Raw genomic sequence first — 13,761 nt, 5'->3', positions numbered from 1 at the left:
GCCCCCAGGGGGTCGCCAGAATCTCGATTTAAACCATCCCAAAATACAAGAGGTCTCACTTTTTGTTGTCATACAAAAAAGAAAGCGACAGCAGCGGTGACGAAGCACGACGGACATTTCTCACTGTCCCCCTGGTTCAGTCCAATGAAGACAAATTGATCCGGATGGGATTTCTGCTGCCTCTACGTTACTAATCCTGAAAATGAATGAAGGCAGCGTCCTGCTTGGGGAAGGCAGGAGAACATTTAAGCTGCTGCTAAATGAAAGATCACGCAGCGTTATGGCTAATAGCCAGGTGCCTGTCCGTGACCACAAAACATTTTGAAGGAAACCTGGTTTGAGGGCTCTTTTTTGAAAATTACAGACCTGCAAAGTACAAAGTACATCCACATATACCTAGGGGAAGCTAAAAAATACAACTGAGCCCCATTTTCATTTTCCAGGAAAGGAAAGAAGTCCCCAAACACATTAAAAATAATAGTTTATAATTAGATCATTTCAGGCAATTTGAGGTAAAAAGCCATTTTCCCCACATCAAAATGCAAGTTAATTGGAAACTTTCTGACTAGTTTCCATGGAGTATCAAACGCAAATCCCTGAGTTCAGCGGCCAGAACAAAGGTATCGGATACCAGTGCCCTCAGCGCGGCCGGTTTCATCTGCATCTATGGCAACAGCTCTGCCCGTCCAAGCCCGCGAGCGCGTCGGCACCGAGCTGCGCAGTAAGAACGGCCATTTCCCTTCCAGAGCAGCGGGCTGGACCTGCAGCGGCTGCCCTCGGGCTGAAGGCTCTGCTGAGATACAGAAAACAACAGCAGCAACGCGATAAGCTTTTGTGCGGTGACTGATGGTCTTACGGAGCGGCTCGTCGGGGCACTCGGGTAGGAAAGATTACATTTTCTGACATGCGTGTGCAGGCACCCCCTCTCGGGGCAACCCCTGCCAGGGTTTCACCACCCTCACTGGAAAGAATTTCTTCCTTGGATCCAGTCTAAACATCCCCTGCTTCAGTTTCAAACCATCCCCCCTTGTCCTGTCCCAGCTGGCCCTGCTAAAAAGCTTGTCCCCCCCTTTCCTCTGGGCCCCCTTTAACTACTGGAAGGGGAGCGGGGGGCTTGTGCCAGGCTTGTAACCTGCCCACAGTTCTTGGGCAGTCATCTGTAGGACTTTGGGTTGAAGGACACAGTCAAACCCCTTGTGCACTTCAACCAGGGATTACCCACGCAAAGCAATTCTTCGCCAAGCATGACGAGCTGTTCTGCAGAGGCAAACGTCCCTTTCCTCGAGTCCCTCTATGAGAGCACCACGCACGTGCTACTCTTCATTGACAACTTCTGGCAAGCCAGAATTTCATTTGAAGAAACCAGCATTTTTGTATAATTACAGGCAGCTGAAGCCTGCAACAGAAGCGGCTTGGTTCAGTAAGCGCCGGACTGGACTGGCTTACTGGAAATGCTCAGGGCAGAAGCTGTCTCACATGGCCAGAGCTCCAGCGGCGCCGCAGGGGCGAGGAGGGTCGCTGCAGTCAGCAAAACCCCGCATCCCTTGGCCCCCTGCTCCGAGCTCCAGGTCTGCTTTCATCTGCTGTGATAGTAGGTCAATTAGAGGAAGCCCAGCAAGGGAAAATATTGTCTCCAGTTCCCCGGCAATGCCAGTGGGCTCATGGAAAGCTGGCCTAGGCTGTACGTGGCGTGTGTGAGATCTAGGACAGGCTGAAGCCAGCTGCAGAGGCTGGCTCACTGGGTGAGCATCCAAGCGGAGCAATGAACCAAAGGAAAAAAAGAGAGACCAGACGGACAATGGGAGTGACCAGCTCTGCCTTGCTCCTTATCCAAGAAGTCCAGATTGCTCAACATTGCCTTCCAAAAGATCCCATCTGTCCCAGCTTCCCACGTTGGAAATGGAAATGCTGTACCTACTGCAGTGATGTCTCCCTGATAAACAGAGAAGGCAGGCATCTGGAGGAAAGATGGATAAGTACACCCCAAGAAAACGTCAGCTGAAACTCCATAAACAGAGCAGAAAAGGTGACTGTGAGAGGAGGGAGAAGGCAACAAACATTTACTGGGGTAATGAGAAGAGTAACCATCAGTGACCCAAATCACGTGCACTGCCTCACAGAAAACGATTCCCAAGAGCTACACAAAAATGCAAAGGAAACAGGAAGAATAAAGTCTTTGCCCACCCCTCTTCTTACCCGAGAAGGTGATGTTGAAACCCTCATAGGACATGGAGAAGTCTGAGATGAAGCGGATTTGAGCAGAGAAGTTTCCGAAGAGCCCCGCACTAAGCGGGGCAGGGAGCCGAGAGCCCGTCAGCTGCTTCAGGGGCTGGGCAAAGCTGGTATTTTCAGTGATGAGGAGGTAGTCGTGGCCATTCTCCAAGTGAAAGGTATGAAAGGTGAAGAACACACCTGCAGGGGAGGAAAACCAGACATGGCTTCAGGCAGCAGCATTCACATGGCACCCCTTCGTCCCAGAGCCAAAGCCCCTCTCCTCTCCCTGCGACGACACCAGTATCGATTTCCCCGTTTCCCAGTAAAGAGCAGCCCGAGTGAGATGAAAAAGCACGCTGAAAAGAAGTGAAATAGATGAAAAGGGTAAAACAAGGGGACAGTACAAGGCACAGAACAGAGAGAGGCAGTTAAGATCTTCAATCCTTGTGCCTTTGTAACACGGGAACAGAGGCGACACAGGCTCGCTCGAGGGACCGAGCGGCAGCAGAAGGGACCGAGCCCGCAGCCCAGAGGAGCACCCTACTTTAAAAGTGTTGACCTTTAGATGGGTAGCAAGAACAGCAGAAGCTGTCATAGCAAGGACTTGAAAACAACAAGCCCAAGTTATGTTCTGGAAGGAATTCATACCTAGAAAAATAGGATTTAGGCCAAGTATCAAGGTCAGAGAAGCTTTTCCAGAAGATAAAGCATGCCAGCAGTGTGACTGCAGAGACTCCCCGCGCTCTCCTTTGACGGGACCAAATGCCGGCCCCCGGAGGTTGGAGGACAACAGGAGAGATCATGCGTGGACAAACCTGCTCCCTCAGCCGTCCGCGGCTCGGAAGCCCTGCGCTCCCTCCCGGCGGCACAGCCCTGAGCTCGGCAGTGCCCAGCACCTTGCTCTGGGGCCCAGCCCAGCCCTGTCCTGCCGGGAGGGGGTCGCTGCCGTCCCTTCCCTGCTTGTGACCCGCTCCCAGGCCCTGCTGTCCCCTCCGAGGCACGCGGGGGGACGCGCACGTGCAGCCACTGCAGGCTCGGGCAGGGCACGTGGAGCCAGGGTGCTTATAGCCCAGGTCTTGCTGGTCGTAGGAGCTCTTAGGAGCGAAGAGAATCCTACGCTTGTATCCACATTGTACTGACAAAAATAAAAACCACAACAGAGCCAGCGACAGAAAGAACAGACAAACACAGGAAAACTGTTTGGTCTCTTCCAAATTCAGCTTCAACGATTCGAAACACCGTGGTGAGAAGGCTGTGACCTTGCTGCATTTGTAAATGGACGAGACAGGCGTAATGGGTTATTAAAGTACCCTTCACACCTCTAGACACAAAATAGTAAGCACTTCAGGCTTTTGCAAAAGCCTCCAGCTAGGTGATTTTTCAGGCTGGAATTCAAACGCAATTAGAAACACTTATTCTCTGGAAAATAATTCCGTCTTTGAAAAACAAAAAATGGCAGCGACAGCCTTCAGAGAGCAAAGCAAGGCAGGATCTTCCATCAGCAACCCTGTCACATTACCGTCACACGGAGTTAGCAAGCCAAAGCGATGCCTAGCAATAAAAAAGCCTCTTTGCATTTATATGGCTTCTTTCATCCCAAGATCTTCGCACACTTTCTGAGCACCCAGGGGCAGGCTCCTGAGCCCCTGCTCACGCTGAATTGGGCTTTACGCTCCTCATAACCCCACTGAACTCGACAGGGCTGTCTGCAGAGGAACAGACGCCTCCATGCGAAGGCAAGCGCTGTAATCTGCTCTTCATTAGTCACAGTCAGATCCCTGCCTCCTCGCGCGCACCAGGGCTGCCCAGTGGCACGACCGAGTTATTTCATTGAAGCCAGTGATTAACAACACGGAGCCCGCCAGCCTGGTGAGCCCCAGGGGCTGTCTTGCTCTGCATCCCATCTCTGCCAAAGCACAGCATCAGCTGATTCCAAAGCAAGCACGGGAAATCTGTAAATAAGGATCGGAGGAATAATCTCCTCCTTGCTCCCCATTCCCATCCTCATCAGGATGAGACCAACCTAGAGATTGATTAAAGCTCTGGAGCATGAGATTTAATATCCATCCCAACAGCTTTTCGTCAGCATCGAATTATAAGTCTGGATATTCCATTTATCCCTATGTCTATCCAATTTCTTTTTGAAGGTTTACTGGTCACACGCAAGCAGTTCCCTTCCCAGAAAGGAAGGACAGAGAGGTTGGTAACCAACACAAAGCCTTTCCCACGGAAATCCCTGGACTGGGAAGAAGCAGGGCTCCAGGGTCACCTCAACCGCCCCGTTCTCCCCCATCTTCACCCCTGCCACACAGCTCATTGCACCTTCCCAACCTTTGGTGTCCCAGGCAGAAGTATTTGTGCAGCTCATTGCTTAGCGGGGACCGAAAGGGGTCTTGACTTTGACAATTCCCTCCTTATATCCAGGTAAATATTGTAGGGAGCTGGCAGAAAATTTTTAGTTCCACTCCTCCCCCCGCAGAACCCCACGGAGGCAGGAAACATCTAACGGCTTCCGAGGGGTTATTATTCTCACCAGCGGCATAGTCAATTGAAAATAGATATGACCTGCTTTGGCCTGAAAACTTGGCGAGATGCAATGAATACAAAATGTCTTAAGTTTTCCCTGTTTATCAACTGACAGCAAGTTTATACCCTCGCCTTTACAAAACCCAATCTTAAGGAAACAGAAATAGTATCACTCCACCAAAATCAACACACCGCCAGAGAAACGCAAGCGTAATTCAGTCCCCGGCACCGGGAGGACAGCCCCTGCCTCCAGGTCTTTTAAGGTAACTCCAATCAACTGGTAACCTCTCCGGCAGCAGAGGCAGCTCAGGGCTGGGCAACTGTGGCCACAAGGGCTAATTACAAACTCATTTTAAAGCATTTGTGATTCTCATTAAACCTTTGCTCTGGTCTGAAATTTACTGTGGCACAAAGTGCCTCTGCAAACGGGGAGGGGGGGGTCCATGTGCTGTAAAAGAAGTAACAAAACAAATTATAGGGAAAAGAAATCACTTTGAAATTCTCAGATTAAAAATAACGGTCCCTCTTTCAGCACGTAAATAGCTTTAAAATTAAGCTGCTTTTAAACTCAAGTTGCACAGCTCCTGAGTCCATAAGGTAAATCAGTGTCTGCGGTCACATAAAAGCAACAAAAGAACCAACAACGAGCGGGGGCCTCGTGCTGGCCACGTGTGAGATGTTCATAAAGATTCGGAGTGAATCATTTGAGACCGGCTTTTATGCTGCAGATCATCCCTGCTCGGCAGGGAAGTGTCCAGTGGACTGGGAAGCATCAGCCCTGAGCTCTGCCCTGTTTTGTGGGAACTGAAAGACTTCCCAGGCCCGGGACAGCAGCAGCGCTGCCAGCCCAAGCAGGAAGGCTTTAGTAGAAGTGGATGTGGGAAACATAAAACTAGAACAAGAAAAATCAGGTACAACAGCAAACCCTTAAGTCATGTAAATATAACCCCTGCTCTCAGCAGAATTAATAAAGCTTCTGGGTTTAGCAAGCACCAAGTTTACCCAGCGTTGATGCACCCGGTGGCCTCCAGGAACAGGGAACTGAAAGGCAAGGACGAAGCACAGGGGGAAGACTCTGCCCCGCGAGCGCGCCGCCGCGGAAGTCAGCCGAGGACGGGGCTCAGTTACGCCTTTTCGAAAGCCTGTCCTGTTCTCCAAGCACTACAGTCGTCCCACTTCAGCAGCCACTGCTCCAACTCAGGATCACGCTGTTCCACTGCTCTTTACTGAAGGATGAGGGGAAGCGTTGTGGGAATGCTGGGAGGAGCTGGCGGAAGCTTCGTGCAATGCCTTATGCAGCAGTTTAAGGCAGTGACAGCTGGGAAAGTAGATCACTAAAAGAGATAGGATGGTGTTGCAAGAGAAAGGACGTGTACGTAGGCGTGCATGTGTGCACACACAGTCCCGCCAGCACAGCCCAGCACCTAAATATATTCCAACGCTGCCCAGCACCTAAATACATTCCAACACCTTCCACAAAACCTCAGAGAAAAGAACATCCTTGTTCATCTCCTCCTTTCATTGCACTTGTAAATAAACAACTTGCCTGAACTACAGGGACAAGGAAGGTTTTCCTGACACGTAATTTGGCTGGATACCAGCTTATTATAACTGTACAACGTCCTCTACCTACCCTCTCCTCACCCTAACCTTGAGCTGGATTTGGAGATTCCCTGCACCCAAGCAGCTGCCTGGGTGAAGCTTTCCTAGCCCAGAAAGCTCCACCAACGCGGGAAGGGGGATTCTGCCTGGGGGCAAAGCCCGCTGCCCCGCAGAAGGGCACCGGCGAAAGAGAGGGACCCCACCGTGTGCCGCAGGTCATGGCTAACGAGCTCCTGGAGAACAGGCGTGAAGGAGGGATAGCAGCAGCGGGTAAGGAGAGGGATAAAATACCAAACAAAACGCAGTGTGAACATGCTCCTTTCGCTGGTATAGAGGAGTCTCTTACTTTAAACGCTCAACTTCTTTTCTCAGAATCTTATCCTCACCTTTCCAGCACAACCTGATAGGTAAGAAGAGCTGAAACTCATCAATGGCCTGGAGACCTGAGCATTTTCACTACAACCATCTGCGTTTACAGAGCAGCACACAGTTTGATTTTCTAATATTCATTACCTTCAGCTAAGGCTAAAATTTCCAAAGAAACTCATAGGCTTCAGACCGCTAAAGCTAGGACCAGCTTTCCAGAGAGTTCCATATCCACCTTCTCCTGGCGTGACAAACATGGTCCGGCTCAAGATGCTCAGATCCAGGGCTGAATCCTCCAGATGATCCCGAACTGCATGCGGTAAGTGATGCGCTGTTTCCTTACCACTGGACTGGCCACAGCAGGATCTCTTACAGGACAGGGGACAAAAAGCCCCTCGACTCCTGTAGGCATATCTCCATTATCTGCAAAGGCACCGAGTTTTTTCGAGCCCTACTCAGCTCGGCCAGAAGACTTCCTTCTGATGTGGGCATAAAAGCACAGAGGCCATCAGAGCTGTGCTTTCTCACATAAAAGAGTGTCAGTTTGCTGTGTTGTGCTTAGCTTAGCTACAGGATACTGCAGTGTCTCATCGGAGAGCCGAATCCAAGGCAGAGTGGATTAATGCCGAGTGGATTGCTGCTACTCAACAGAATACTGTTCACAGCGTGCGATGGCTCCCTTAATGCACTGTGCTGCTCATTGACAAGTTTATTTGCTGTAATACAAATGGCATTTGCAAAATTGGCTCATGACAGCTCCCGTCGTGCTGATATCCGGTGCGATCAGACAGTTATAGCGGAGTCCATAAAGCTGCATACGGGGTTTAGACCCTTCGTGCTTAAGCCAGGCAGAGACTGTCTGGATCAGGAGAAATTACCCCCCGCCCCCATACACAAAACTTGCTCTCTAATCATCAGCGATGCATTTCCTTGAAATTTTCCTCCAGGAGGAAAGATTGGCCTGTGCTGCACAGGAGATGGGACTAAACAGAGCCGCGCTTCGCCTCTCTGCTGGCAGTACTCCTAGCTAGTGGGGAAATGAGAGCTGCAGAACTAGGACAGGGCTGGGAACTGAGAGCCTGAGTTCTGTCCCATGGCTGGAAATGATTTACTACAAGCTTCCACTTCTCCATCTGGAAAATGTTACACAGATAGCGATCCAGCACTGCAAAGAAAAATAAAGCTGCGAGTACTATCGAGTACCAACTATTATTGCAGTGGTGTCAGTGGCGGCTCGCCCCTCCTCCATGTGAGGTTACTAGCCAGACCAGGCGTCCAAACACCAGCTCACTTTCCAGAGGATACTGCCACAAAGGTCTGAAATCAAAGCAAACACCTGGCACAGGCTCCCAGATCTGGAGGTTTGACATGGGACCATCTTTCCCTCTCCATCCTAAAGGGATTAAGAGATGCGGCACCGAAAACCTCTGCATCCTGCCCAGAGACAATGTCTGAGTAGTGGCAAGAACGGCGACCGGCCAAGCACATGGGTTACCCATCATCGCCGCCTTGGAGACAAACTCTTGGCTTACGCAGGGAGTGCTTGCCTCCCCCACTGACCACCGGCCTCCAGTCCATCTCTTACACCACCCTAAGCTGAAGGTTTCTCACCTTTTCCATGTGATGTTTCTATCGTCCACGTGCAGTTCAAGTTATTGGGATAAAAATCAGGGAAGCCTGGGGATAAGATGGTACCACTGGAACCACGAATATAGCCTCCACATAGAGCTGGAAGGAAAAAAAAAAAGGAGAGAGAGAATTAAAGAATTCAAACCCCATCATCGGCTGGAAGAACATCAGTTCTTCTGAATGCCAAACCAAAGCCCAACCCATCAAAAGCAAACAAGATACCCAGACCAAATGTCGCTGCGAGCGTCCCAATTGCTGCTTTGCTTTTGCAGCAGATCTGCAATGAAGCGTTGGCCGTCTCCTGCAGATGTTGTTACCTTCTGTGCTCCTTACCCTCACAGCTGGGCAGGGGCCGGCTCCACTGGAAGTTGGGCTCACACTCCAGGGCTTCACTGTCGCTCAGGGTGTAGCCCGAATCGCAGCTGAACGTCACCAGCGCTCCCACGTAGAAATCATTCCCATGGCGCTGGCCATTTACTGGGATCCCCGGATCCAAGCAGTGGTCTGACTGGAGCTTCACAGCTGCGGCAAACAAACCCACTCATGTCAGGCCACTCGGTGGCCGCAGAGCCCGCTGCAAGGGGCAGTAATTAGCCTGGGGGAAAGTTCAGCTCCTATGAGCTCAAAGTCCTACTGATTATCCCAAAAGTAAGAGCGGAAAATGGGCAGAGGACCTCAGCTCTGCCTCCTAAAATCAATAATATTCTGTAGATACTAAAATAAAAAACTCAACCAAGATGGTCAAAACGCAGAAGCTCCTTCGCTCGAGCAGCTTCACACTCCCAATCAGTGTAATAGCGCTAACTGCCTGGCGAAGGGGAGGCGCGAGCCCACCCGGCCTCTGATTGAGGCCATTGTGCTGCCGGAGAGCGCGTAATCCCGTGAATAACTTGCACTTACTTTCGTATCGGATCTGAAAGCCTATGTCAGAGTGGCTTTTGTCAGTGGTGAAGAGGAGGTAGAGGTAGTTGCTGGTGCTGATGAGGAACTGGGGCACCTGAGTCCCATCATAGACACCGATCAACGGGGAAGAGTAGGACCGTCCATCTCGCACTTCCAGGGTGTCGTAATTCACCTCTGTCTTAAACCTGAAAGGGACACGAGAATGCGTCTGTGAAAAACCAGTGTGGCTAATCTTTCTTTATCCTGAATGTGCTCTAATGGCTCGAGGGCAGCACAGGCCATGGGGCGTACGCGGGTCCGTTTCTACCACCTGACCTTGGCTGGCTGAGCATCTTACAGAGAACATGTCGGTCCCCTCCCAAGCATTTTGGCTTCTTTCTGTTCCTTCACCTGCTGACACCGGACAGTCCTTGCAGCAACAAGCACCTAACGCTGCAGGAACAATCGCTTCTCAGACACACAGACCCGAGTTCAAGAAGGCCCAGCCCTCCTCCAACAGTGAAACCCAGGCCAAGTCGAGAGACCCAACGCGCCTGAGTCAGGGCAAGATCCTCACCGCGGCTTCTCCCCGGCAGGCTGAGCACGGGGGAGCTCAGCCTCCGAAAACGTGTCCTACGCAGATCTAAAATAGCACTGCAAATTAGCAGGAGTTCGTCAAAACAAGAGGGGGAAAAATCATCATTTTCCACCTTTTCTTCCTGAGCGTTAGGTGAATTTTAATGTCTTGTCAGGAGTTAATTAAAAAAAAAAAAAATAAAAAGAGAGAGAAGCCTCACTGCCAAACCCAGCACGGAGCAGTTTGTTCCCTTTTCCTCCGGGGGTGGCTACAACTCAACACTGCTGGAACCACCAAAAACAACCGCAAAGAGGAAACTTTTGGGGGGCGAGGGTACCTGTCAAATGTGATCTTGATGGGGTAGCCCGGCTGGGCCTCTATCACCCACGCGCAGCTCAGCGAGTCCTTGTAGAAGCCAGGCCAGCCGGGGGACAGGATGGTTCCGCTGGGTGATGTCAAGTGGCCCCCGCAGGGCGCTGGGGACAAGGAAAAGGACACAATTCAGGCAAAGAGCATCACGGAACCTGCGGCGTGATCGGACGTAGCCCTCCCGGCCAGGCAGCATTGCCCTGCCATGCGATAGCATCCCTGCATTACTGGCTCTCGCGTGTTAAAAATAATCAGACCCAGATGAAATGACAATGCTAGCTGGCAAGAAAACGCATTTTCAGCTTAAGCTGAAGAGGTAGGGGCCTGCTACTGTGTCTGTGGGAGTCAGCAGCCTGACCTTGTGCAGCGGCTCTAAGGAGACGGGGTATAATAATAATTATTAGATATAAAACCAGAGAAAACTGCAAGGTCAGTTTGCATTTCAGTAGCTGCAGGTGCCAGAAAATCTTTTATATCTGTGGTAATTGAGTCATGTCTTTTCTGCCACAAGGGACATCACAAGACGATGGCGTTTATTCCACACTGCGGTCCCTTGTGCCATCAGCAGAAGCTGAAGGCATATTATTCCTTTTTCTGGAAAAAGGACACCGGATCTGATGGACCAGAGGTACAAAATCCTATAGCCCTCGATAACTGCAATGTATCGTCCTCTAAGCAAATGAAATGAGACGGAAAAGCGTATCTGTTCCTGTGAGCTTGTGCTCTCCCTGCTCAGCACCCTGCAGGATTCATCACCGGGTACTTCTTCCCATCCCGTGCGTGGCGGCGCGCCCACGTTCCTGTCGCAGCCTTCGGGAGCTGCCACGGGGCAGACCAAGCCCCTCGTCCCACGATGCTCACTGCCACCGAGGGCACCCTGCTCCTCCAGGGCGGCCGCTGAAGCACCGACCCAGGGCCAAGCGTGGCGCGAGCTTTGCACAAGGGCTACAAAACGACACGCTTGACATGACCTGAAATGCCTATGTAAGCCTGGGCCTAAAACCTTCATTGCTGGTCTGAAGGACACCAGATGAAAGTCAATCGATCTCAACTATTTTCGAACAAGAGGCTCCTTTCTGCCCCAAAGCTACGTAATTCCCCGTTGGGGCTTCTACCGCCATCTTCCAACTCGTTTTTTTAGGTCTCTTTCTTTCCTTCCCATTAATGTTTTTACTTTCAGTCTTCAGTAAATCAAAGCCTCCTGATCTAGTTAGCGGTGTCCCCGCTCACTGAAGGGGGGTTGGACTAGATGTCCTCTAGGGGTCCCTTCCAACCCAAAACATTCTATGATTCTATGATTTTATTTTGTTATTAGAAAAACACCTGCTGTAACAAGAATTGAGCTGATAAAAATAAATCCCCATCATTCATTTCACAAAAAAAAATTAGAAATCAAACTGAGTTCAGTGCTCGGTGATTATCGGACCGGCTCTTCCTCCTAAGCAAACTCTGCTGTGCAGACACCACCTTCCCGAGCCATGCAACATCATGGCCATAACTGACGAGCCGAGGGTTAGAACTCAAGTCCAATAGTCCTTCAGCTCTTAACAACAAATGCCTCTGCCTACACGATGGCAAAAGGCCCCTCACAAGGACAGCCCCGTGCACCTTTGCTATGGGTTATCCAAGTGGGATCCCAACAGACAGAGCTTTTATCCTTAGTCCTGAAAGACTGCAGCCACCGGGGGATCACTCTCCCTCCAGGGTGCACATACAGATGGGTAGGGAAGATGATAAAATTTACCTTCGCATCTGAGCACCGCGTTGTTCCAGACCACGTTTCCTTCCTTCAAGATGCAGGTGATGGTTTCTGAGCCATGGGTCCTAATGAAGCCCTCGTCACAAAGGAAGGACACGGAGCTGCCAAGCTGGAGGCTGTCACCAAATCGCTTTCCGTTCACAGGCACGCCAGGGTCAGGGCATTCGTTATGCCTGAACGCTAAGAGGGGAAGAGAAGAGAACAGTTGAGTAACTTGTTTCCCCCACCACTGTCCAATTCAAAAATCAGTACGTTGGACCACAAACGTAGGAATCACACGATAGTTTCATGTCTTTCCTATGGAGACAACAGCACTTGACCCTGCCCTTGGGACAGTGGACCTTCCCTGCAGGGGAGGCCGAACAGCATGGACTTGAATTTGGCCCACCATCATCCCAGCAAAGCTACTGTTTTCTGCACAGAGTCGTCAGCCTGTAACAGAAATCACGTCACCACCTCTTGCCTACACCGCTAAGACACCCAAGTGTGTGTTCCCACAGTTCCACTTCTCATTTAGTTGAGGAGGCTTCAATTTTTCTGTTCCCTGTCTCTACTGCAAGCGTTCATTTGCGACCTGAGAGAGGAAGGATAAGATTAAAACCATTTGCATCCATGAGGTGCTGAGGTACCAGGGCCAGAAGAGAGCCTGCAGAACCAAATTATCTTCTCAGCAATCGTTCAGAATCATAGAATCATAGACTGTTTTGGGTGGGAAGGGACCCCTCGAGGTCACCCAGCCCAAACCCCCTGCAGGAGCAGGGACACCTTGAACCACATCAGGTTGCTCACAGCCCCGTCCAACCTGGCCTGGAATGGTCCCAGGGATGGGGCCTCCACCCCCTCTCTGGGCAACCCCTGCCAGGGTTTCACCACCCTCACTGGAAAGAATTTCTTCCTTAGATCCAGTCTAAACCTCCCCTGCTTTAGTTTAAAGCCATCCCCCCTTGTCCTGTCCCAGCTGGCCCTACTAAAAAGCTTGTCCCCCCCTTTCCTCTGGGCCCCCTTGAAGCCCTGACCGGCCGCACTCAGCTCTGCCCGCAGCCTTCTCTTCTCCAGGCTGAACACCCCCAACTCTCCCAGCCTGGCCTCAGAGCAGAGGGGCTCCAGCCCTCGGAGCATTTTAGTAGCCCTCCTCTGGCCCCGCTCCAACAGCTCCATGTCCTTCTGGTGCTGAGGGCTTTCAGATATAAAGATGCACAAATACTAAAAACAGAGAAGGATTCTTAAAAACTCTAAAAACACCGCAGTGCACGCATCTGCACGGAGGGGACATGAGTTACCCGTTAATGAGGAAAAATGAAAGCTTTAAGGCCCTGTGGTTAAAAGTAAGGGTCCTCTCGGCACACTGTGTGATTGACTGCCATAGCCTCGCTTGTCACCATGACTGGGATAAAATGAAGGACAGGCAGCAATTACCTTTCTAGGTGTTGCAAAGTGGCAGGCAGGATGGCACAGACACACAGCTCGGTAAGGCCTGCCCTTTACCAGCAGTTAAAAACTAGGCCAGCCAACCAGGCAGAAAGGCATCTACAGCCTTAATTCCCCATTAAGTGCATAATTATGTACTGTATCTTCGTATGCTGGGAGGTGGTCTTCAGAGATGAGCAGCATATGAAAGATTAAAGCCTCCAGATTAATTACACACACGCGCTTTTAGTATCGAATGCACTTGACCAAATTCAGACCAGTTCTGGATTTCCTACAGAGCATCGTTGCTCTCATAATATCTTGTTATACACAGTGCTAAAGGGGAAACCACAGCCCCAATCTGGTCCTCGTGCTCTCGCATCTGCCCCCTGCAGCAATTTGTTGTCTCCCCTCTCATACCTGAACCGAA

General features: G+C 50.8%; 1 protein-coding gene across 1 annotated transcript in view; it reads right to left on the bottom strand.

The window, feature by feature from the left end:
* The window catches only part of CSMD2 (CUB and Sushi multiple domains 2), a 328,671-nt gene that overhangs the window by 114,508 nt on the left and 200,402 nt on the right, over positions 1–13,761 (bottom strand). Inside the window, 6 exon segments of the mRNA XM_009634976.2 lie at positions 2,197–2,412; positions 8,320–8,436; positions 8,671–8,859; positions 9,238–9,425; positions 10,134–10,272; positions 11,910–12,104. Coding sequence (XP_009633271.2) covers positions 2,197–2,412; positions 8,320–8,436; positions 8,671–8,859; positions 9,238–9,425; positions 10,134–10,272; positions 11,910–12,104 — 1,044 coding nt within the window.

The sequence above is a fragment of the Egretta garzetta genome, unplaced genomic scaffold (assembly GCF_000687185.1).
Source record: "Egretta garzetta isolate BGI_Z169 unplaced genomic scaffold, ASM68718v1 scaffold243, whole genome shotgun sequence".
Lineage (NCBI taxonomy): Eukaryota > Metazoa > Chordata > Aves > Pelecaniformes > Ardeidae > Egretta > Egretta garzetta.
Note: the sequence above shows the minus strand (reverse complement) of the source record. Positions and strands in the feature narration are given on the sequence as shown.